The 26,251-nt window shown below is 44.9% G+C and overlaps 1 protein-coding gene across 1 annotated transcript in view; it reads left to right on the forward strand.

The window, feature by feature from the left end:
• The window catches only part of LOC122815927 (angiopoietin-related protein 5-like), a 597,255-nt gene extending 572,033 nt beyond the window's left edge, over positions 1 to 25,222 (forward strand). The window contains exon 7 of the mRNA XM_044088792.1: positions 24,871 to 25,222. Coding sequence (XP_043944727.1) covers positions 24,871 to 25,172 — 302 coding nt within the window. The 3' untranslated portion in view covers positions 25,173 to 25,222. The remainder of the gene's footprint in view (positions 1 to 24,870) is intronic.
• Positions 25,223 to 26,251: the final 1,029 nt, after the last annotated feature.

Here is a 26,251-nt window from a genome sequence, read left to right on the forward strand (position 1 = left end):
TTCTTGCCGTGCGGTGCCCGAAGCAGAAGCAGTTTGAAAGTGCCGGTTGGCTGACTCCTGAAATTTTCGTTTTCGAGTTTCAGATCCAAAGTCTTCAAAAAAAAAGATCCTTTTTCTTGCTCCAGCCGACTTCAGTAAAAGAACAATTGTCTTACCTATGGAAAGCAAATACCTCATAGAGATTTTCATTCATACTGCATCCCCTGTTTAGGCCCAAACCACGGCGTCCCTCACTAACGGTTTTGTGCCTTGTTCAACCCCCGAACTATTCGTCTTCGGGCTATCTTTGCAGCAAATTATTTTCGTACTCGTCTCAGTACTCCGAAATGGCTTAGTTAGGCCATCCGACTACCGATCTTCCAAAAAAAATGTAAGGATAAAGACCGAGACCGCATATGTCTAAAAACTGCCGACGACGCTCCCGTTAAGCTAGTCCGCCGGTGCTCAGTGAAGCGCTTTCGCAGCCCCTGATACCCGCTACTTCAGATTCGCAGGCCTCTACTGAGACCAATTCGGAATTTGGTATGCTGCGAGATGCTTCTTGGGACTATGGAACCTGCGGATGTCTCTACCTTGGATGGGTCTAGAGCCGCTGTGCAGGCACCGGCTTCTGCGGGTGTATTCAAGCCTACAGACTTGCCTTTTAAACCGATCCCATCGTCTTCATCCAGGCCTAAAACTCGCAACACGCTTAGAAAACAGACGTCCAAACCACAGGCTCAGGCCCATATGCCTAAAAAACAAATGCTTAGAATGGCTGAAGACCTTATTACCTTAATTAGGGGAAGCCAGCTTTCCCCCTCTGAGAGACCTAGAACTGATTTTCCTTCTGATTCTTCTGATCAGGAATCTGATATTTCTGTTCCTTCTGATTACCAGGATTTGCCCTTATCTACCTATGAGGATTCTGATGCAGAGGATTCCATTCTCTTTGCTTCCCCTCCAGGAGATTTTTCTTTTGGTGAAACCTTGCACACTCTTAGGGAGCATTTCCGCTGGGAAAGCCAGGATTACTCTAACTCCAAAAAGAGGCTTAGGGAATTCTTGCTCCTTCCTCAACACAGGCCTTTGGCTAGCCCTCCTGTTCTGGACATTGTAGATGATGCTTTCTTGGAGTCTAGCCTTTCCCCAGACACTTCATCTTCAGCTCCCAGAAAACCTGACTAGTATTAGAGTACCTGACTCTCACAAGTTCCTCTTCAAGAATCCTACTGCGGATCCAGAGATCATTTCCCAAGGACCAAAAAGCATTAAGGCTACTGCTGCCAAAAATCCTATCCCTTTTGATAGAGATTCTAGAGCCTTAGACAGATGGGGTAAGAAGGTATACACTTCTGCTACTTTGGCCATTAGTGCTTTAAATTACCAGTTTCATATGTTAGTTTCAGCAGCATATTATGGGACTACTTAAACAGAAAATTATGTTGATTCCTGACTGTGCTGAACACAAAGAATTACAGGATTTAATGCATTCTGCAGAACAAGTTGGTAAACATACTTTGCAGTGTGGTTTTGACTGTTTAGAAGCATCTTGCAGGGCTGCTGTCACTGGGTCTGTACTTAGAAGGCATGCTTGGCTTAAGGAGCAAAACTTGCCAGATCATGTTAGCGCTAAATTATTGGATGCTGCCTTACACTAAGACCGCCTTTTTGGCAACAGTCCTCAAAAAGATGGAGGAAAAAGCTAAATCTATGCAAACTGTTAAAGATTTCCGACAAGTACAGCCTCCCAGATTTAGTAGGCATTGGCCTTCAAAGAATTGGTCCTTTCCAATCTCTTCCAGGCCTTCAGTCCAAACCCAGGAACAGCAGACCACCTAGGTTACAATCTCAGGCTGTGCACAGGCCTAAGCAGTGGGGGGCTCCCACTTCCAAAGCAGGGAGTAGTAAGCCACCCCCCTATGGAAAATGGCACAATGACTTAACCTTAACCCTTCCAAGCCCTGCTCAACTGCCTGCTCCCTTAGGAGGAAAGCTCGCCCTGCATGCAAAAAATGGGGAGCTCCTTACCCAGGACAAATGGGTTTTAAACCCTGTTTCCCAAGGATACAGATTCCACTTCCACACACTACCAACCCCAAAAGGTTGGCCAGACCTATCCGCAAATCAGTGGGCGGAGGCCCAACAGCAGGTTCTCTCTTCTAAGTATCAGGGCTATTCAACCTGTCCCAGCAGGACAAAGGGGACAAGATTTTTATTCAAGACTTTTCCTGGTACCCAGAAAAGACCGCTCCCGGCATCCTATCCTGGACCTCTCTATTATAAACACCTTTCTGGTAATCCCAAAATTCAAAATTCTAACCCTTCAACAGCTTCTTCTTGTGCTAGGCAAATAAGGGAATCTTGCAGGAAATACCTATGCTTCAGGGCAGGCTCCATGCATTATTAGTTCTCTGCACTACCCTTTGGCTTATCCACTGCACTCAGGGTATTCACAAAGTCTCTAGCTCCAGCCATTGCATTTTGCAGGCAATGAAATATTCAAATATACCCATACTTGGATGATTGTCTGATTCAGGCAGAAAGCCAGGACTTGCTATTACATCTGACATTCGTAAAGAAACTTCTAACCTCACTGGGGTACATCATAAACGAAAAGAAATTGCACCTAGTACCCTACCAACAGATTCTATTCCTTTGAGCAAGCTTGAACACCACTTCCCAGATGGCTTTTCTCACTCCGGAGAAACAAGTTTATTTGACAACCTACTTCAAACTATTGGCCACAAAACCCCAGCTATCTGCAAGGAAAATTCTGCAAGCCCTGGGGTTCATGGCCTCTTGCATTCTACTAATTCCATATGCAAGACTGCATATGAGGAAACTACAATGGTATCTAAAAAGCCTTTGGTGTCAACATTCTCAGGACCTGGAATTTTTGATTCCTATCATTCCTTGTATAAAGACAGAGTTCCTTTGGTGGGCAGAGGCCTGCTACCATAACAAGGGGCTCCCTTTCACTCTACCCCATGTAGCCCAAACCCTAACAGATGCATCAGACTATGCATGGGGGGGGGGGACTCACTTGGCAGAGCAGTTCATTCAGGGCAAATGGAACCAGAGATAGATGCACCTGCATATCAGTCAAAAAGAAATGTAAGCTGTACAGAATTTCTTGACAGCCTTCAAAGACCGCATTCTTCCAGGACGACTATTGGTAAAGACAGACAACACCACAGTTATGTGGTATGTAAACAAGCAGGGGGGAACCCACTCATACCCTCTGCAGACTAGCCATTTTTTATTTATTTTATTTTACATTTGTTGACCGGGCTAGTCTAACTGGTTACATGTCCATTTTCAGTAGAGGCCCGGGGAGATAAGCTCCACTTTAAACTAAATAAATCAAGACAGAACAAAAGTCCAAAAAAGAATATCTAAATACATATACATGAAGATTTTCTTCAACAACTTTAATTATACAGAACTAAATTATACAGACTGTGACTACTGCGTTTAACAAGGCAAAATACAGTACTATTACCAAGGGAAAGTGATATTCACCATAAGTATATTGGGTAGGAATGTACCTTTACAATGATGTATATAGGTTATAAAAAATATAACACTGAGAAATAAGAAAATTATTAAATATATGTACATAAAGAAGTAATTAGTCATAGTGAAAGAAATAGTTGGTCTATATACAAGGTGGAAGACGTGCTCACTTCAGAAAGAATGTTGTAAAGCGCATACTCAGTGATAGCTCCTTGGGAATAAGATACTAAGAAGGGAGTGAGGGATGAATTTACTAATTCTGCAAAGTGGGTTATTGGAGGAGAGTTATGGAATAATGTTATACTGGGGGGGGGATGTTAGTCAGGGTTTGTACATGGACATAGCCATTGTGTTTTTAGTTGAATTTTTTAGTTGCTTTTTAAAGAGAGGTAATGATGAGAGAGATGTATGTTTAGTGGGAAGCTTGTTCCAAATCTTCCCCACTGAATTAGAGAAAAGAGAATCACCTGCCTTGTTGTGGGATTTCTGGATGGTAACCAGTAGTTTATTTGCTGAGCGAAGGGTAGTAATGTTTGTTTAGGGGGAGATGAGGCTACTGAGAATAGGAGTATTTCTAAGCTGGTACACAATCTTATGGGTAATGGAGAGTTGTTGAAATTCTAGCCATGGCTCTGTGGAACACAGCCTTGAGCTACCAAGTGCACCTACAAGCTCAGTTCCTGCAAGGCAAGCTAAATTCACTGGCAGACTACTTAAGCAGAAATCTCATGGACCCACACGAATGGAATCTAGAACCAAAAATATTCAACCTCCTGAGGAACAAATGGGGGACTACAGAGGTAGACCTGTTTGTCTCACCTCAGAACTACCAATTGGACAAATTCTGCACAAGGACTCCCCACAGTCAAACTTGTAAAGTGGATACCTTGTCCTTTACCTGGGAAAGCCTCTCTGTTTATGCCTTTCCCCCTCTGCCTCTCCTCTCGAAGGGTCTGCTAAAGATCAAACAGGAAAGCCAAGGACAATACTGATTGCTCCAGACTGGCCACGCCAGCACTGGTACCCCCTTTTGCGCAGTATGACAGTGCTGGAACCATGGCACCTGCCTCAGACCCCTTCCCTGCTGTCCCAGCAGGCGGGTCAGATTCTGCACCCTTAGCTTCAAATCCTGAATCTTGCAGCCTGGCTAATTCCTTGAGCTCTCCAATAGCATGCCTCAGTAAGCAGGTGATGTCATTCTGGAGACAAGGAGGCCTAGTACTAGAAAATCTTATGCTGAAAAGTGGAAAAGATACTGTTCCTGCAATCAGACTCAGGGGATGGGCACAATGGTGCCCAGCTTACCCCATATTCTTCAGTACTTAACAATAATGCTCCACAAGGGCCTATCCTTCTCATCAATTAAAATTCATGCCTCTGCCATTTCAGCTCATTATAATACTGAGCCACCCCTCTTCTCACACCCCCTGCTAAAACAATTCCTTAGAGGAGCCAAAAATTTAAGACCCCCCCCCCAGGAGAGCCCCAACTCCAGCCTGGGACCTTAACTTTGCATTGGAAAAGCTCACTCTTCCCCCTTTGAGCCAGCTGCAACAGCAGGGTTGAAATTCCTTTCTTGGAAAATGGCCTTTCTTCTAGCCATCACTTCAGTAAGAAGAGTGTTTGTTTGAATTACAGGCCCTCATGGCAGTGGAACCCTTCATTATCTCCCATGCAGACAGGGTTTCCCTCAGGACCAATCCTTCCTTTTTGCCCAAGGTGGTGTCTAGTGTGGCCCTAAATCAGTCCATTCATTCGCCTACATTTTTCCCTAATCCACAAAACAAAGGAGAATGAATACTGCACTCTCTGGACGTGCACAGACAACTTAGATTTTATTTGGACAGGACTAAGCCTCTCCAAAAATCTGAACAGCTGCTAGTTGGCTTTGCTGCAGGGGTAGAGGGGAAGGCTATTTCAAAGCAAACCATTTCCAAATGGATAGCCCATTGCATTAATTTCTGCTACTAGCACCATGGAAAACCTACCCCACAGGGGATAAGATCACATTCCACCAGGGCTGCATCTACCTCTGCAGCCTTTCTCAGAGGAGTCCCTACCAGAGACATCCTAGAAGTTGCTACCTGGAGCTCTGTACATACCTTCACCAAGCATTACCACATGCCTATTTTTTCTAAATCCAGAGCCGGTTTTGCCACTGCAGTCTTGCAGGGCTTAATAGCTGGCCCTAATGCTCTCGAACTTCCTCCTCCCTTCCTTAGCTTTGGGAATCAACCCAAATTTGATGACTGCAACAGTGAAACAAGAAAAACATAGTACAGTTGTGTACACTTACTATAAATGTAGATGTTAGTGTATTCACTGTTGCAATCCTGGTTCATAGGTTGGTACTAGGCTATCAGCCCTAGGGCCTATACAAGCCTAGCCATAACAATTCCCTGGCTATTTCTTCCCACACTGTTTACTTCCCTGGACCCCTGGTTACCCTTCCTCCAGCCCCGTGACTTCTCTTGGCACTACCTTTCCTTCTTGTTTGGTATATTTAAGTTTTCTGGTGTATTTGCTTTTTGATGGAAGTGTACCATAACATATAATTGCTTCTCATTGTGGGGGGCACCTGACATCTGGGGCAAGAAAAACTGATGTAATGGCATCGGCTGCATGTCCTAACGTCCTGACATCATGGAAAAAGACAGCATCTGACGAAGAAATCCAAAGACTCTGGTATTCAGGCCGGCTGAGGGCTTACCTGCAGGCAGATAACCCAAATGTGATGACTGCAACAGTGAATACACTCTAACATCTACATTTATGGTAAGTGTACACGACTGTACTTTCTTCGTTTCACTGTCGCATTTATCACCTGTGGGTTATCCCTGCTGTGGTAGTCCTCGGCCGGCCCGAACACCAGAGTCAGTGTTTTTCTGCGTCTGCTGCAGTCGCTTGTAGTCTGACATCAGGTCATCAGTGCTATAAAGCAAGGCAGCCAACATCATTACATCAGTCTTGCTGTGGATCCCGTAGCAGAAGCAGTTCGCACGAGTGCCGGTCGGTCGCTACCAGAGTTTGAATTTCAGCCGAAAACGTCTAAAGCGAAGTACCCCATTGGGGACCCTTTGTCTGAAAAAGTTAATTTTCTCGCCTGTGGAAAGCGGATCCCACACAGAGACTTCCATTCTTACTGTATCACTTGTTAGGCCCAGACCACGATGTTCCCCGTTGCTGGTTCTGTGCCTTCTTCAAATGCGAGAACCATTCGCTGTAGAGCTGTTATTGTAGACAGTTATTTTCGTGTTCCGTCTTCGCATTCTTATATGGCATCCATCAGCCAACAATCTGTGGACATTCCGAAAAAATGCAGAGATAAAGATAGAGACAGACCTCACAAAGCTAAGCCTTCCGACGATTCTTCCACTAAGCAGGTCGTTAGTTCTCTGGAATTCGGTGAGGTGCTTTCTCAGCCCCTGATGCCTGATTCGATATCTCGCAGGCCTCTACAGAGACCCTTTCGGAGTCTGGTATGCTGCAGAAATCTTTGTCTTCCGAGCCTTTGGCTGTCTCTGCCTTGGTTGGATCCAGAGCCGCGACGCAGGCTTCCGAGGAGGCCTTTCGTACTACCGAATCTAGACAAAAAATGACATCTAATCCGAATACCTTTACTCTCAGACCGACAGATTCTCTCAGGCCTAGAAGCCAGGCCACTCCTGGAAATTCAGCTTCTAGCCACCATCTTGCTCCTGCTCCACCACCCCAAGCACAAATACTTAAAATGGCAGTGGATCTCATCTGCTTATGAGGATTCCGATACAGAGGAATCTATCCCTTTTGCCTCCCCTCCAGAGGACCTTTCTTTGGGGAAACCCTTCACACCCTCAGGGAACATTTCCAGTGGGACTCTCAGGGCTTCCCCTAGTCTAAGAAAAGACTTGGAGAGTTTCTGGATCTGCCCCAGCACAGACCCTTGGCCATCCCCCCCCCCCCCATTTTATAAATGATGGATGATGTTTTCCATGAATCCAGCTTAGCCCTTGACGCCCTCCCACCTGCTCCCAGTAAACCTGACAGGTATTGAGTACCGGATTCTCACAAATACTTGTACAGAAATCCTGCTGCAGACCCAGAGGTCATTACACAGGGACCTAAAGGAGCCTTAGACTAGTTCTGCCAACAGTCCTCTTCCTTCTGACAAGGATTCCAGAGCTCTGGACAGATGGGAGTAAAAAAAGTGTACACGTCTGCAACCTTAGCTATCAGAACACTCAGCTGTCAGTTCCATATGTTAAAATATCAACACATTTTGGAGCTATTAAAACAAAAGATTTCTACCTTTCCTGACTGCCAATTCATAAGAGTTAGCAGATTTACTGCACTCTGCTGTCAAGTGGCCAAACACATTACACTGTGGATATGACACCCTAGAACCCTCTAGCAGGGCAGCAGTGTCAGGATCTGTCATTAGGAGACATGCATGGCTGAAGGAACAACCTCTCCCTGATCGTGTCAAGTCTAAACTAATTGATGCACCCCTGGATAAGGACCGCTTGTTTTGGAGTAAAAGCAGAGGAGATGCTTAAAGATATGGAAGACCAAGCAAAATCTATGCAAACTGTAAAATATTTCTTTCAAATTCAACCTCCCAGGCTCACCAGGAACTTTCCCTCTAAGCACTGGTCCTTCCCTACACCAAGCAGACTGGGCCAAGGTAAGCCCTGCAGGGACGGACCCTCCAGGCCCCTATCCCAAGCCCAGCAGAAAAGCAAACAGTGGACCACTTCTGCCCAAAAGGCAGGGAGTTCTAAGCCACCCTTCTATGGCAAAAACTTCCAATGACCCCCCCCTCGCCCTCCCTTCACTCAACAAAAGCTAGGAGGAAGGCTGTCTCTCTTCAAAGAAAATTGGCTCTCTGTAACAAAAGACCAGTGGGTCTTAAAGATCATTTTTTCAGGAATACAAATTCTCTTTCAACAAACTCCCAGTTCCAAGAGGGGTACCCAGACTTACTGCCAAACCACTGGGCAGAAGCATTGAAACGGGCACAAAAATAAAAAATAGGAACAACCATGGCCGTAAGGTCAACAGTTTATCTGCTTTTGTGGTACTGCTTTGAGGTGAATACGAAGCGTTTACCTAGTACCTATAGTTTTGTTTGCATTGAAACCGGTACAAACTCATATCCCAGGGGGCAGTAGAACCTGTCCTTTCAGATCAAACCGGCAAAGGCTTTTATTCCAGACTAATGTTTTTAGTGTTTCACTGTTGCAGTCATCAAATTTGGATGATCTGCTTGCAGTAGCCCTCAGTCGGCCTGATTAACAAAGTCTTGGGCATCGGTTGCTGTCCCTTCTTCCGTGACGTTAGGTCATCAGGGGTGTAAAACATGCAGCCGACGCCATTATGTCAGTCTTTCTTGCCATGCGGTGCCCAAAGCAGAAGCAGTTTGCAAGTGCCGGTCGGCAGACTCCTGAAATTTTCGTTTTTGAGTTTCAGAACCAAAGTCTTCAACTAAAAGCTAAGTACCCTGTTGGGGAAACTTTTTCTTGCTCTAAACAGATGTCAGTAAAAGTGAATAATTGCATTACTTGTGGAAAGCAAATACCTCAAAGATTTTCATTCGTACTGTATTCCTTGCCTAGGCCCTGACCACAACGTTACCTCGCTGTTGGTTTTGTGCCTTATTTAAACCACGAACTATCCGTCATCAGTATATTTTCGCTTCTAAATATTTTGGTGCTCGGTTCAATTATCCTGATATGTCTTCTGTAAGCCATCCAACTACCGATATTCCGATTAAAACTCAAAGATAAAGACAGACAGGCCGCCTAGGTCCAAAGCTGCCGACGACAATTCTCCTAAACCAGTTGCCAGTTCGCTGGTACTCAGTGAGGCCCTTTCGCAGCCCCCTGATACCCACTACTTCAGATTCGCAGGCCTCTACTGAGACCCATTCGGAGTCCGGTATGCCGCGAGATGCTTCAACTGTGGAATCTGTGGATGTCTCTACCTTGGATGGGTCCAGATCTGCTGTGCAGGCACCGACTTCTGAGGGTGTATTCAGGCCTACTGACTTGCATATTAAACCGCCATCTTCTTCTTCAAGGCCTAAAACTCGAACCATGCCTAGAAAACTTACGCCCAGACCGTATGGTCAGGCCTCTATGCCTAAAAAACAAATAAGAATGGCTGAAGACCTCATTACTTTAATCAGGGGAAGCCAACCTACCCCTCTAAGAGACCTAGGACTGAGTTTGCTTATGATACTTCTGACCAGGATTCTGAATTTTCTGTTTCCTCTGATGACCAGGATTTACCCTTATCTTCCTAATGAGGATTCTGATGCTGAGGACTCTATTCCCTCTGCCCCCCCCCCCCCCCCCAGAGGATTTTTCTTTTTTGGTGAAACCTTGCATACCCTCCGGGAGCTTTTTCCTTGGGAAAGTCAGGATTTCTCTGATTCTAAAGAGAGGCTTAGGGATTTCTTACTCCTGCCCCTGCACAGGCCTTTAACCATACCTCCTGTACTGGACACTATGCCATTTCGGAATCTAGCTTGGCCCCCATTTCTTTACCTCCTGCTCCCAGAAAACCTGACGGATATTACAGGGTTCCTGACTCTCAAGTTCCTTTTCAAAAATCCTACTATGGATCTTGAGACAATTTCACAGGGACCCAAGGGCATTAAAGCTACTACTGCCAAAAATCCTACGCCCTCTGATAGAGACTCCAGGGTGCTGGATAGATGGGTTAAGAAGGTATACACTTCTGCAACTTTGGCCATTAGGGCCTTAAACTGCCAGTTTCATATGTTAAAGTATCAGCAGCATATTATTGGATTGCTTAAACAGAAAATGATTCCTGATTGTGCTGAAAATAAGGATTTACTGCATTCAGCTAAACAAATTGGAAAACGTACTTTGCAGTGTAGCTTTGATTCACTAGAGGCTGTTGTCACTGGGTCTGTACTTAGAATGCATGCTTGGCTTAAGGAGCAATCCTTGTTGGATCATGTTAAAGCTAAATTGCTGGATGCTCCCTTAAACCAGGACCTCCTAATTGGCAACAAGACAGAAGAAGTTCTTAAAAAGATGGAGGAAAAAGCTAAATCTGTGCAAACCTGTTAAAAGATTTTTTACAAGTACAACCTCCAAGGTTTAGTAGGCATTGGCCTTCCAAGAATTGGTCCTTCCCTGTCTCTTCCAGACCTTCTCAGTCCAAACCCAGATCCAGCAGAGCTCCCAGGCTTCAGTCCATGGGTATGCAGAGGACTAAGCAGTGGGGGGCCTCCACTTCTAAATCTGGGAGTAATAAAACTCCCCTCTATGGTGAACTGTCTAAATGACTTATTTTTAAAACTTCCAAGCACTTCTCAACTGACTGCCCCTTTGGGGGGGAAGATTGCTCTTCATGCAAAGAACTGGGAACTCATTACCCAGGACAAATGGGTTTTAAATAGTGTCTCAGGGATACATATTTCACTTCCACACGTTACCAACACCAAGCGGGTGACCAGATCTACCCCCAAAATCAGTGGGCAGAGGCCCAAAAGCATGTACTTTCTCTTAAACATGGGGACTATTCAGTTGGTACCATAAGAGGAAAAGGGACAAGGTTTCTACTCGAGACTTTTCCTGGTACCCAGAAAAGACAATTAATGGTGTCCTATCCTGGACCTGTCTACTCTAAACACCTTTTTGGTGATTCCAAAATTCAAGATGCTGACTCTTCAGTTGCTCCCTATGCTAGGCAAAGACGCCTGGTTGGCAACACTAGATTTAAAGGAAGCCTACCTGCACATCCCAATCAGGGAATCTTGCAGAAGATACGCATGTTTCAAAGCAGGCTACACGCACTATCAGTTCTCTGCACTGCCCTTTGGCTTATCTACTGCGCCCAGGGTATTCACAAAGTGCCTAGCTCTAGTTATTGCATTTTGCAGGCAAAGAAATATTCAAATATACCCATACCTGGACGATTGTCTAATTCAGGCAGAAAGCCTGGACATACTTTTGAATCATCTGGCCTTTGTACAAAGGGTGCTAACTTGCCTGGGGTACACCATAAATGAAAAGAAATCACACCTGGTACCCTGTCAACAAATTATATTCCTGGGAGCAAGCTTGAATACAGCTTCCCAGATGGCTTTCCTCACGCCAGAGATACAAATTCATTTTATAACCTACTTCAAACAAGTGGCCACAAAAACCTTGCTATCTGCAAGGCAAATACTACAAGCCTTGGGGTTCATGGCCTCCTGCATTCTTCTAATTCCATATGCAAGACTGCATATGAGGAAAGTACAATGGTATCTAAAAAGCCTGTAGTGTCAACATTCTCAGGATCTAGAAGCAGTGATTCCTATCATACCTGGTCTATGCCTACAGTTCCTTTGGTGGGCAGAGGCCTGCCACCAAAACAAGGGACTGCCATTCACAATACCCCCTGCCGCCCAAACCCTAACAGTAGATGCATCAGACTGTGCTTGGGGGGCTCACCTGGCAGGGAAGTGCATTCAGGGCAAATGGAACCCAAGTCAAATGCACCTGCATATCAATCAAAAAGAAATCTTAAGCTGTACAGAATGCTGTGACAGCTTTCAAGGACCACATTCTTCCAGGACAATTAATGTTAAAGACCGACAACACCACTGTTATGTGGTACATAAACAAGCAGGGGGGTACACATTGTTATTACCTCTGCAGACTAGCCATGGCTTTGTGGAACACAGTCCTGTGCTACCAAGTGCATCTACAATCTCAATTCCTGCCAGGAAAACTAAATACACTGGCAGACAAACTAAGCAGAAACCTCATGGACCCATACAAGTGGAAACTGAAACCAAGGATTTTCAACATGTTGACAAGCAAATGGGGGAGCCCAGATAATAGACCTGTTTGCCTCCCCCCAGAACTATCATTTGGACAAATTTTGCACGAGGACTCCCTACAAACAAGCTTGAAAAGTGGATGCTGTGTCCTTCAGCTGGAATAACCTATCAGTTTATGCCTTTCCTCCACTGCCTCTACTCTCCAAAGTACTCCTAAAGATCAAACAAGACAAACCAAGGACAATTTTGATTGCACAAGACTGGCCATGCCAACTCTGGTACCCCCTCTTGCGCAGCGTCACTGTTGGCCCCATGGCACCTGCCTCAAATTCCTACCCTATTGTCTCAGCAAGAGAACCAGATTCTGCACCCTCAGCTTCAAACACTGAACCTAGCAGCCTGGCTAATTACCTAGTCTCTCCTTTACCATCCCTCAGTAAACCAGTGATGGTTATCATTTTAGAGGCAAGGAGGTCTAGTACAAGAAAATCTTAAGCTGAAAAATGGAAAAGATTCTGTGCCTGGAACCAGTCTCGAGGGATGAGCACAGCAGTGCCCAATTTACCTCCGGTTTTACAATACTTAACTGAGATGCTTCACAAGGGCCTGTCTTTCTCCTCCTCCAAAATTCACGCCTTGGCCATTTCAGCTCATAACACTGAACCTCCCCTCTTCTCTCTTCCACTGCTCAAGCAGTACCTTAGAGGGGCCAGAAATTTACGACCACCCAGGAGAGCTCCAACTCCAGCCTAGGACCATTTTATTTGTATTGGAGAAACTCACTCTTCCTCCTTTCGAGCCATCTGCTACTGCAGACTTAAAATTCCTTTCTTGGAAAACAGCTTTCCTTTTAGCAATCACTTCAGCAAGAAGGTTATCTGAATTATAGGCCCTTATGGCAGTGGAGCCTTTCATCCGCTTTCATGCGGACAGGGTGTCCCTCAGGACTAATCCCTCCTTCATGCCCAAGGTGGTATCCAGTGTGGCTCTTAATGTGTCCATTCATTTGCCAGACTTCTTTCCTAATCCACAGAACAAAGGGGAATGGATACTACACTCGTTAGATGTGCACAGACAACTTAGAGTCTAGTTGGACAGGAGATAACCTCAAAGGAAATCTGAACTGCTGGTGGCATTTACTGCAGGGGCAGAGGGTTAGGCTATTTCAAAGCAAACCATTTCCAAATGGATAGGCCATTGTATTCATTTCTGCTACAAGAACCATGGAAAACCTATCCCACAGGGGATCAGACCCCACTCAACCAGGGCTGCATCTACCTCTACAGCCTTTCTCAGAGGTGTCCTACCAGGAGCATCCTAGAAGCTGCTACCTGGAGTTCTGTACATACTTAGACCAAGCATTACCATCTGACAATCTTCTCTAAATCCAAAGCTGGCTTTACCACTGCAGTATTGCAGGGCCTTATAGCTGGTCCTAATGTTATCTAAATTCCTCCTCCCACCCTTAGCTTTGGGAATCTACCCAAATGTGATGACTGCAACAGTGAAACACGAAGAACATAGTACAGTTGTGTACACTTACCATAAATGTAGATGTTCGATTATATTCACTGTTGCAGTCCTGGTTACCCTCCCTCCATCTCCTTACTTCTCTTGGCTGTACCTGTATTCACTGATGCAGTCCGGGTTACCCTCCCTCCATCTCCTTACTTCTCTTGGCTGTACCTGTATTCACTGTTGCAGTCCTGGTTACCCTCCCTCCATCTCCTTACTTCTCTTGGCTGTACCTCTACTCTCCTTTACTATGCTGAAAAGCCTTTTGGTGTATTTTCTTTTTTGCTGGAGGTATAACCTTGTATATTTATTGATGTAATTGCTTCCCATTAGGGGGGCACCTGACATTTGGGGCAAGAAAAACTGATGTAATGGTGCCGGCTGCATGTTTTATATCCCTGATGACCTGACGTCAAGGAAGAAGGAACGGCAACCGACATAAGACCCAAGACTTTGTTAATCAGGCTGACCTGAGGGCTACTGCAAGCAGATAACCCAAATGTGATGACTGCAACAGAGAATACACTCTAACATCTACATTTATGGTAAGGGTACACAACTGTACTTTCCTTGTTCCCAGAAAAGAGGGCACTTGGTGCCCCAGCCTGGATCTATCCATTCTGAACACCTCCATGGTGGTCCCAGATTCAAAGTGCTAAAGTTGCAGCAGCTGCTGCCTATGCTGACAAAAAATGCCTGGCTAGTGACCCTAGACCTAAAAGATGCCTACCTCCACATCCGCATAAGGGAATCCTGCAAAAAATTCCTGTGCTTCAGAGCAGGATCACACTTTCAGTTCTCTGCGCTGCCCTTTGGTTTATCTACTGCACCCAGAGTATTCACCAAATGCTTAGCCCCAGCCATAGGATTTTGCAGACAGAGAAATACACAGATTTACCCTTACCTGGATGACTGCCTCATTCAGGCAGAGTGCAAAGAAAAGCTGCTCCAGGACCTTTTCTTTGTGAAATCCCTCCTAACTTCCCAAGGCTTTCACCATCAAGGAAAAGAACTCCAGGAAGATAATTTCCTTGAGAGCGCTGCTAGACATAGCATCCCAATTGGCTTTCCTATCCCCAGAAAACTAGAGCTTCCTGCCTCTCTACTTTAATCCATCTGGCTTCCAGAAGTGACCTCAATTCAAGGAGGTTCCTGCAAGTCCTTGGTACATGGCATCTTGCATCCTTCTAATTCCTCTGGCCAGGTTTCTCATGAGAAAACTTCAGTGGTATCTAAAGAACCTTTGGTGTCAGCACTCTGTCTCTAGAGACCGCTCTCCCTCTGATTCCATGTATAAGGGCAGAGTTTCTCTGGTGGGCAGGGGCCTGTGCCAAGAACAAGGGTCTTCCCTTTATCCTCCGCCCTACTGCCCAGACAATCACCACCAACACCTCAGACATTGCTTGGGGTGCTCCCCTAGCAGGCAAGTGCATCCACGGTGTTTGGGATGCCCAGCATCTTCCCTTACACATCAATCACAAAGAAATGATGGCAGTACAAAAGGCTCTGACATTCTTCAAACTCCATGTCAGGCCAGGGGTTCTCCTTATAAAAACAGACAACACCACAGTAATGTGGTATATCAGCAAACAGAGGGGACCCAATCTTACCCTCTGTGCAGGCTAGCCATGAACCTCTGGCTGATAGCCAACTCCATGGGTCTACACCTAATTGCCCAATACCTGCCAGGGGTCAACAACACCCTGGCAGACCACCTAAGCAGAAACTTACTGGACCCCCACGAATGGCAGCTCCACAGGAAAATCTTTCTGCAAATCACTCAGGAGTGGGGGACTCCGGGTGTGTCTCTCTCTGCTTCGCACCTCAACCACCAGCTGCAAAAATTCTGTACCAGGGAGTATGACCTCCTAGCATGGAAGGCGGATGCCTTGACCTTCCCCTGGAACTCCATCTTTGTGTACCCATTCCCTCATCTGCCTCTTATTCCCAAGGTACTGATCAAAATAAGGAAGGAGAGACCAAAGGCCATCCTCATTGCTCCAGATTGGCCCAGACAGCATTGGTATCCCTTACTGCACAGCCTGACCTTACAGCCCCCCAAGCAGCTTCTCCTAATCTCAGACCTTTTGACCCAGGTGAGGGGGAAGATACTGCATCTAGACTTAGACTCTCAACCTTTCAGCATGGCTTATACCTTAAAGGCTAGCAAGGAGTCCCTGTTAAACAAATAGGTCCTAGACATCATCACAGAGGCCAGAAGGCCCAGCACCGGAAAATCATACGCAGGGAAATGGAAAAGATTTTGCTGCTGGAACCAGTCCAAAGGGGCCAATACCTCCCATCCTCCCTCTTATCTTGGATTACCTAGCAGAGTTACTCAGTAGTGGCCTCTTTTTTTTTTTTTTTCCTCCTCTATTAAAATCCATGCCTCAGCCATTTCTGCCCATTACAATTTAGACCCACCCCTCTTCTCTCATCCTTTGATTAAAAAATTAATCAGAGGGGCTTCTAATATCAGACCTCCCAGAAGGCCTCCCATGCCACCCAGGGACCTGAATTATGTTCTAGAAAAACTAACTTTACCTCCTTTCGAACCTGCTACTTCTACAGAATTGACATTCCTCTCTTGGAAGATTGCCTTCCTTCTAGCTATCACCTCAGCCAGAAGGGTATCAGAACTTCAGGCTCTCATGGCTGTTGAGCCCTTCATCATTTTCCATGCAGACAGGGTCTCCCTGAGGACTAACCCCTCCTTTATGCCCAAGGTGGTATCTGATGTGACCCTCAACCTTCACCTACCCACCTTTTCCCAACCCTCAAAACAAGGGGGAAAGAATTCTACACTCACTAGACATGTATAGACAACTCGTATATTATCTGGACCATACTAAACCATTCAGACAAACAGACCAACTACTTGTCAGCTTTGCCATTGGGGCAGTGAAGCCCATTTCCAAACAAACCATTTCTAAATGGATACGACACTGTATCCATTTCTGCTACAGACTACATGGGAACCCCCCCAAGTGTATCCGTACCCATTCCACTAGGGCAGCCTCCACTTCCGCAGCTTTCCTCAGAGGAGTCCCCACCAGGGACATCTTAGAAGCTGCCACCTGGATCTCTGTCCAAAACTTTACAAAGCATTACTACCTACCCCTTTTTTCTAAGTCTAGGGCAGGGTTTGCCTCTGCAGTTCTGCAGGGCCTGTTGACCCATGCCTACGACTGTAACCTATCCTTCCACCCCTCTCCACAGCTTTGGGAGCCCTCCCACAGGTGATTGCAACAGTGAAACACGAAAAACATAGTACACTTACCATAAATGTAGATGTTAGAGTGTATTCACTGTTGCAGTCCTGGATGTTCATCGTGCATACAGCTGCAGTCATAACAGATGGGTTCTCCTGCCGTCAGGCGGGTCCTCGGTCGGCCGGATTCCAAAGTCTAGGTCCGGCGTCGGTTGTCGTCGCTTCTTCCCTGACGTCAGTGCGACAGGGGTATAAAGGAACCAGCCGACGCCATTTTCTTCAGTCTTTCTTGCTGCGCGGTGCCCGAAGCAGAAGCAGTTCGCAAGTGCCGGTCGGCCAGCTCCTGAAATTACGAAAATTTTGAAACCGAAGTCTTGTAAGCTAAGTACCCCGTTGGGGAAACTTTTCTTGCCTCAGACCGATGTCAGACAAAGTTAATAATTGTATTTCATGTGGGAAGCAAATACCGCATAAGGATTTCCATTCCCTCTGTATACCTTGTTTAGGCCCAGACCACGACGTCTCGGTCTGTCGCTTTTGTGCTACATTCAACAAACGCACCATTAAGCGTCGGGCGGAGTTCGCCCAGCATTATTTTGGAAAAACATTTAACTACATTGTCGGATACTCTGACTCCAATTCTGTCTAAAAAACGCAAAGATAAGGACCGACACACGAGGTCCGCGGCCTCTACCGACACCATGCCAAAGCCGACTACACGTGGTCTGGTTCTCAGCGAGGTGCCTACGCAGCCCCTGACTACCGACGACACTTCTTTGGCGTTGTCTCCTGTGCCCGAGGTCGCAGGCTCCTCTGCCCACACCCCGACTACAGATACCGAAGCCACTCCTGGCGTTGAACCTCAAAATGTGGACAGGTCTACCTCCACTCAAGGTGTCTTCAGACCTTCCTCTTCTTTTTCCATCAAGGCTTTCACTAAGTCTAAAGCAGCCATGCACTCTAAGAGACAAGCTACACAGGGCCCATCTCCAGGCCCCATGCCTAAAAAACAGATGCTTAAAATGGCTGAGGATTTAATTACTCTTATCAGGGGTTCTCAGCCCCCACCGGACAAAAGGCCCAGAGTGGAGGAAGAATCCCCCTCCTCTGATCAGGGCTCCATTATTTCAGAGCACACTGATCAGGAACATTCTTACTCCCCTTTTGAAGACTCAGATGCGGAGGAGTCCATTCCTTTTGTATCCCCCCCAGAGGATTACTCATTTGCAGAAACTTTGCATACCTTAAGGGAACACTTCCACTGGGAAGGCCAAGATTATTCAGATTCCAAGAAAAGGCTTAGGGAATTTCTCTTGCTACCTCAGCACAGGCCTCTGGCTATACCTCCTGTCTTGGACATCCTAGATGATGTTTACTCGGAGGCCTGCCTTAACCCGGACTCTCTGCCTCCAGCCCCAGTTAAGCCTGACAGGTACTACAGGGTTCCTGACTCACACCAATTTCTATACAAAAGCCATGCTGCTGACCCAGAAACCATCTCACAGGGCCCCAAAGGAATTAAGGCCTCCACTGCTAAAAATCCATTACCTTCCGAGAGAGATTTCAGATCCTTAGAAAGGTGGGGAAAAAAGGTATATACCTCTGCTACCTTAACCATGAGGGCCTTAAACTGTCAATTCCATATGCTAAAATACCAACAGTTTTTGTTATCACAATTGAAAAGTAAAATGTCACAACCTGAACAATCAGACTTGAAGGAGTTGCAGGATTTGATGCATAGTGCAGAACAAGTGGGTAAGCATACCTTACAATGTGGATTTGATGCTCTAGAGGCCTCATGTAGAGCTGCTGTTTACTGGATCAGTCATACGTAGACATGCCTGGCTCAAGGAACAAACCTTGCCTGATCATGCCAAAGCTAAATTACTAGATGCCCCTCTACAAAAGGATGTATTGTTTGGTGCTAATGCTGGGGAGGTATTAAGGAAAATTAATGAAAAGGCTAAATCAATGCAAACTGTGAAAGATTTTCTACAGGTACAACCCCCACGTTTCAGTAGAAATTGGCCTTCCAAAAATTGGTCCTTTCCAGCCACGGACAGACCCCAAAGAGGCAGATACAGGTGCCCGAGGGGCAGAGGACAATCCCAAGGATCGTTTAGAGGCAGACAATGGCAAGCTCCTACACAAAGAGGTGGTGAGGATAACTCACAATCATTCAGAAAGCAAGCCCAATGACTTTCCCCTTTGCATGCCAAGCAAAACTCAAATGGCACTCTGAAAGCTGGCATTATTTTCAAAAAATTGGCATATTGTCACAAAAGACAAATGGATCCTGGATATTATAAACAGAGGCTACAGATTCCATTTTCACATCCTTCCAAAAATGAGGCATGCCAAACCTGCCACACAATCAAAGGGCAGAGGCACAAAGACAAATTACAGATCTCATAAACATGAAAGCTATTCAAGAGGTACCTACGCACGAACAAGGTCAAAGTTTTTATTCCAGGCTATTCCTGGTACCAAGGAAGGGAAAAGATTGGAGACCTATTTTGGACCTATCCATCCTAAACACATTTTTACTCGTGCCAAAATTCAAGATGCTCACATTACAGCAGCTTCTTCCCATGCTGGGCAAGGAGTCTTGCCTGGTAACATTGGACCTCAAGGAGGCATACCTGCATGTCCCAATCAGACAAAATTGCAGAAGATACCTCAGATTTCTTGCAGGTTCAACCCATTATCAATTCTCTGCATTGCCCTTTGGCTTATCTACTGCGCCCAGAGTATTCACGAAATGCCTGGCATCAGTAATTGCCTACTGCAGACTTCAAGGGATACAAATATACCCCTATTTGGACGACTGCCTGATCCAAGCGGACAGCAAGCACATTCTTCTGAAACATCTGGCTTATGTAATAATGTTGTTGAACTGTCTGAGATACACAGTCAACAAAAAGAAATCAAGACTAATACCCTCTCGGAATATAATTTTCCTGGGTGCCAACTTGGACACAAACACCCAGATGGCCTACCTCACGCCAGAGAAGCAGGGGAAACTAACTCAATACTTCAGAGCACTAGCAAACTGCACCAGGCTGACTGCAAGGAAAATCCTGCAGGTTCTGGGTTACATGGCATCTTGCATCTTACTAATCCCATGTGCAAAGCTGCATATGAGGAAACTTCAATGGTACCTGAAAAACCTATGGTCTCAACACAGCCACAGTTTGGAAACAATAATACCACTAATTCCATGTCTACAAAAGGAATTTCTGTGGTGGGCTCAAGCATGCCAAACAAACACAGGTCTTCCATTCAGCAAGCCTCAAGCAAATCAAGTCATCACAACAGACGCCTCGGACTACGCCTGGGGGGCACACATGACAGATCGGTGCGTTCAGGGCAAATGGTCCCAAAAAGAAAAACACCTTCACATCAATCAAAAGGAAATGCTAGCAGTAATAAATGCTATTATAGCTTTCAAGGACCTTCTGCAACCAGGTCAACTATTGATAAGAACGGACACCACCACAGTTATGTGGTACATAAACAAACAGGGAGGAACACATTCATACCCCCTATGCAGACTGGCCATGTCACTTTGGAACATGGCCATGGACTTACAAATCGAACTACAAGCACAATACTTGCCAGGCAAGGAAAACATGCTGGCAGACAATCTAAGCAGAAATATGACAGATCCACACGAATGGAAGTTGCATCCAAAAGTGTTTACAGAGATAATCCAAGCATGGGGAAGGCCAGACATAGATCTCTTTGCCTCCCACAAAAATCACCAATTGACAAAATTCTGCTCAAGGATTTTCCATCCAAAGGCCTGGAGAGTGGACGCTCTCTCTTTCAGTTGGACATCAATGACAGTTTATGCCTTCCCACCTCTTCCTCTGCTACACAAAGTTCTATTGAAAACCAGAGCAGACAGACCAAAGAAGATTCTCATTGCTCCAGACTGGCCAAGACAACACTGGTACCCACTCCTGAGGAGCCTGACTCATTCCCCACCATGGACCCTGCCTCTAATGCCTCTTCTCCTGACTCCGCACAGCTTCAAAACTCTTCACAGCCAGCTAAAAACACTCAATCTAGCCGCATGGAAGATTCCTTAGCATCACAACAGACCTTACTCTCCAAGGAGGTGCAGGATGTCATTTTGGAAGCCAGAAGGCCGTCAACTAGAAAAGCTTACTCCGCAAAATGGAAACGTTTTTGTGTCTGGAATGAGAAAAAGGGCCAGGATCCTGGAAAACTGAATTTACCTCAAATACTTCAGTATCTAGCTGAGCTCCTAAGTAGTGGACTTTCATTCTCCTCCATCAAAATCCATGCCTCAGCCATTTCTGCAGAATACAACACTGATCCACCCTTATTCTCTCACCCTCTCTTAAGGCAGTTCCTCAGAGGGGCTAAGAATCTAAGACCCCCAAGGAAACAACCTATACCTGCTTGGGATCTCAATTTCATTCTGGAAAAACTGACCTTGCCTCCCTTTGAGCCAGCTGCCTCATCAGATTTACAATATTTGTCCTGGAAAACAGCTTTACTTCTGGCTATTACCTCAGCTCGTAGAGTTTCAGAACTACAAGCTGTCATGGCTGTGCAGCCTTTTATCATCTTCCATCAGGACAGAGTTTCCTTACGAACCAACCCGTCCTTTATGCCTAAAGTGGTATCCAGGGTAGCTTTGAATCAGGCCATACACTTACCTACCTTTTAGCCTAATCCTCAAAACAAAGGGGAGAAATTACTACATTCCTTGGACATCCACAGACGACTCCGTTATTATCTGGACAGAACAAAGCCTTTCAGAAAATCAGAACAGCTCTTTGTGTCCCATGCTGTAGAAGCTCAAGGAAAGCCAATTTCCAAACAGACAATCTCAAAATGGATAGCCCACTGCATATGCTTTTGCTATTCTTTTCATGGCAAAACTGTACCTACAGGCATCGGATCTCACTCCACAAGGACCACAGCTACCTCTGCAGCTTTCCTCAGAGGAGTTCCTACCAAAGATATTTTGGAAGCAGCCACTTGGAGTTCTGTGCATACCTTCTCCAAGCACTACCACCTACCATTATACTCCAAAACTAGAGCAGGCTTTGCCACTGCAGTCTTGCAGGGCATCCTGGCTCCTCCTAGTTCCACCTAGTGCCTACCACCCCTTTCTTAGCTTTGGGATTCTACCCATCTGTTATGACTGCAGCTGTATGCACGATGAACATAGTACAGTTTTGTACCTACCATAAATGTACATGTTAGAGTGCTAATACAGCTGCAGTCCAGATTTCCCTCCCTCCTTCCCCTCTTGGGACAGGCCTATAGGCTAACACATCCTCATACAACCTGATTGGGGTATTCATTTATGGTGTATTTGCTTGCAACTACTGTATTTTGATTATATTGCATTGCCTTTTTACACAAATTTATGTATTGCCTTCCTTCTGGGGGCACCTGACATCTGGGGCAAGAAAAACTGAAAAAAATTGCGTCGGCTGGTTCCTTTATACCCCTGTCGCACTGACGTCCGGGAAGAAGCGACGACAACTGATGCCGGACCTAGACTTTGGAATCCGGCCGACCGAGGACCTGCCTGATGGCAGGAGAACCCATCTGTTATGACTGCAGCTGTATTAGCACTCGAACATCTACATTTATGGCAGGTACAAAACTGTACTTTTTCCTCCCTCCATCCCCCATATAGAATCTTCCCCTAGGGGGACATAAGCTTCCCACGGCGGATTTTAGCCACCAGGACCACTTTTCCTAATTTCTTTCTGCTTCTGACAGGTTAGGGCATTAAAAACTGATGTAATGACGTTGGCTACCTTGCTTTATAGCACTGACGACCTGACGTCAGACTACAGACGATGGCAGCCAACGCAAAAAAAAATTGACTGGTATTTGGGCCGGCCGAGGGCTACCACAGCAGGGATAACACACAGGTGATGACTGCAACAGTGAATACACTCTAACATCTACATTTATGGTAAGTGTACACAACTGTACTTTCAGAACTCCATTCAAGAAGGTCTGAAAGGTAGATGCATTTTTTTTCCTTGGGCAGGAATGTTCCTGTATGCCTTTTCACTCTCTCCACTAATCCAGTGTACTTCTGAACATTCACAGAGAATCCCCCAAGATAATTGTGGTGACTCCTTTCTGGATCAGGCAGCCATTGAAATGGCTAGGGGCAATTCCACAAGGTTCCTCGCAGACTGCATCTCCTCTGACAAGAACAAGGGGTATTGATGATAAACTTAAACATCAATCAACTTCAGTGACTGCCTGGATGATGTCATAATTACCTATTCACCGAGGATGAGCAGCAGGTACTAATGGAGGCAAGAAAGCCGCTGCTAGAAAATCATATAATTGTATATGGAAAGGGTTTTCTAGTTTGGTGCCAACAACATAACCAGCTCCCATTCAGGGCTAGTTTTCTAATATTTGTGAGCTACTGTGATATGGCCTGCTTTATTCCTTAGCATGTCTGCCCATGGGTCCTTCTTTTTCAATGCAGTCTCTTGTTAAAATGTTCTTGATAGGTTTTGCAAAAACGGCTTCCGAGAAAAGCTTCCGAGAAAACTAATGAGTGGGATCTTAATTTTGAGTTAGAAAAGCTGACACTTGGACCATTTGAGCCAACTCATCAGGCTGACTTGAGCCAGCTCATTAGGCTGACTTAAGGTTCTTAACAAGGAAAACAGTTTTACTGGTTGCTCTTAACTCTGCAAGAAGAAAATCTGGGATGCATGCTCTTATGATGTCCTCATTTTCCATAGGGAAAGGGTTTCTTCAAGAACTAATCCTTTGATTGTAGTGGATGTCTTTGTAAATACTTTAGTTGTTTTGTTGAATATTATAATACCTATTTTTAATTACTTGTATAAAATTGTTATGATATTTCTCTTATATGTTAAAACAATAAACCTGTTTTGAAAAAAGAACTAATCCTTATGCCTAAAGTGGCATTTGAGTTTACTTTAAGCCAAGCTATCCATCCATTTCCTTTCCTGAACCTAAAAATGAAGGAGAAACTATGCTTTTTACCTTGATGTCCACAGACCGCTCTGATACTATCTTGACAAAACTAAATCTTTCACATCTTCAGATCATTTAATTTCTTATAAAGATAAGGGACAGCCTGTGTCAAAACAGACTTATTTCCAATAGCTGTAGCTTTTACTTTTTGTTTTATTCCCCACTACAAAACTTGTCCAGGTAGTGTCAAGGCCTGCTCTACCAGGGCCTTTGCTTCACCTATGGCTTTTTGGAAAGAGTTGGATTTTGGAAGTATTCTAGAAACTGTTACTTGGTCCTCTGTATATACTTTTACAAAGCACTGTAAGCTTGATTCCTTCTGTAGGTCCAGGTTGGGCTGTGTTAGGACCATTCTCCAATAGCCAGTAGACTCTACCTGTATACCAAAGGCTACAGCAGCAGTGATCAGCATGATGAACATAGTACAGTTGTTACCATAACAGTACATGTTCAAGTAATCACAGCTGTAGTAGCTGATCCATCTCCCTTGTCTTTGGTATGTTTTTTTTTTTATGCCAGGGTGTGGACTTCATTTTTTGTTGTTCTTAGCCAAGTCCTTTCAGGGCTCAGCCTACATCCTTTTGTTGGAAAAAAAAGCTCTGAAGGGCATGGCACCCAAACTTGTCATACTCTGTTCATCTTGAGCTGCTTGACACTTTGTGTGCATGGAAGGTGCCCTGAAGCATTTGAAGCTTGTCCGGCTGCTATATTCTTGGCAGGATATAACCCGTATATTTAAGGCTACTGCAGCAGTGATCATTTGAACATTTAATGTTATGATGGGATTGCACAATTGTACTTTTATTTGCTAACTTTTTTTTTTTTTTTTTTTTTTTAGGAGACTCTTTCACTGGAACTCTCTTAGGTGAGACCCAGGCTGGCTCAAATTTTAGCACCATCGACAAGGACAATGACCAGTGTTCACCATGCATTTCTGGAGACATTGCATTCGTCAGTTGTAGTAACTTTTTCTCAGGAGGGGGATGGTGGTTCAGTCGCTGTGGTATGGCGGACCTAAATGGAGAGTGGCATCCAAAGAATAATAATATTGGTTGGCAGTCTGGTGTTTACTGGAAAACCTGGAAATATGTTATGCCATATTCACTGAAGTACAGTGAAATGAAAGTTAAATCACTGTAAATTAACATGTAGCATCAGTTACTAAGACATGCTGATATGAAAAAAACTAATTGAAATGTATTTATTCCAAATTATTTCAGGAAAAAGGGAGCTATGGGATGGACATTGAGTTGGTGGTGATTAGAAGCTTTAGGTAGGTTCTAGACTCTCAAGTCCTTGAAGCTGTATAGATTGTAAAGCTTAGTGTATTCTTCCAAAATATCCTAGTACCCTTATTATGGCAGACCTTTTTACATTTTTTAAGGTGTGGACATTTTTTAATATCTTTATAGTCCCTCCATTATTTCTAATCCATTAACAGCTTGTCTTCTGTCTTCTGACTGAGACTGACTTGTCCTTGCTCATTTTAATTGCAGCAAGCACTGCTATGCTTCTGCAGACACTACCTGTTGTCTGCTTATCCCAGTTTTAGAAACCTGTAATGGGATATGCTTTGTGTTTCTGGTAGGCAGAAACAGGTGTTACCACAGGATGTTGGCGAAGAGGACTTCAAGCAGTTTTCACTGTTTTATCACATTTTTGTAAAAATAGCATTTGTAAATTAATGGTCTTAAGGGCATTATGATGTAGCCAGTAGAAGTTCAAAGACCCTTTGGCACACGTACTGCTCAGATTTCATGTTTTAGTTGTATTAAAATGCAGTGGAAACAGTATTCCATTATGCAGAGTATCAGTGTCACAAGCTGCAAAACAGTATTCCATTATGCACAGTATCAGTGTCACAAGCTGCAAACAGTATTCCTTTATGCACAGTATCAGTGTCGCAAGCTGCAAACAGTATTCCTTTATGCACAGTATCAGTGTCACAAGCTGCAAACAGTATTCCATTATGCACAGTATCCGTGTCGCAAGCTGCAAACAGTATTCCATTATGCACAGTATCAGTGTCACAAGCTGCAGCTGACGGATGCTGCGCATATAACTTGAGATGGTCAAGGGTGGGCACATTAGAAGGGAAAAAAGCTAGGTGCCTGGGTTATACAATCCTGCTGCTTAGATAAAAGTAAGATTTTTTTTTAAATCATGCAGTTCTGTAAAAGCAGTAGTGGACTGACTATAGTTGTGCTTACTATCTTCTT

Source organism: Protopterus annectens, chromosome 11.part0, assembly GCF_019279795.1.
Source record: "Protopterus annectens isolate FY-2018-M chromosome 11.part0, PAN1.0, whole genome shotgun sequence".
In the NCBI taxonomy this organism is placed as follows: domain Eukaryota; kingdom Metazoa; phylum Chordata; order Ceratodontiformes; family Protopteridae; genus Protopterus; species Protopterus annectens.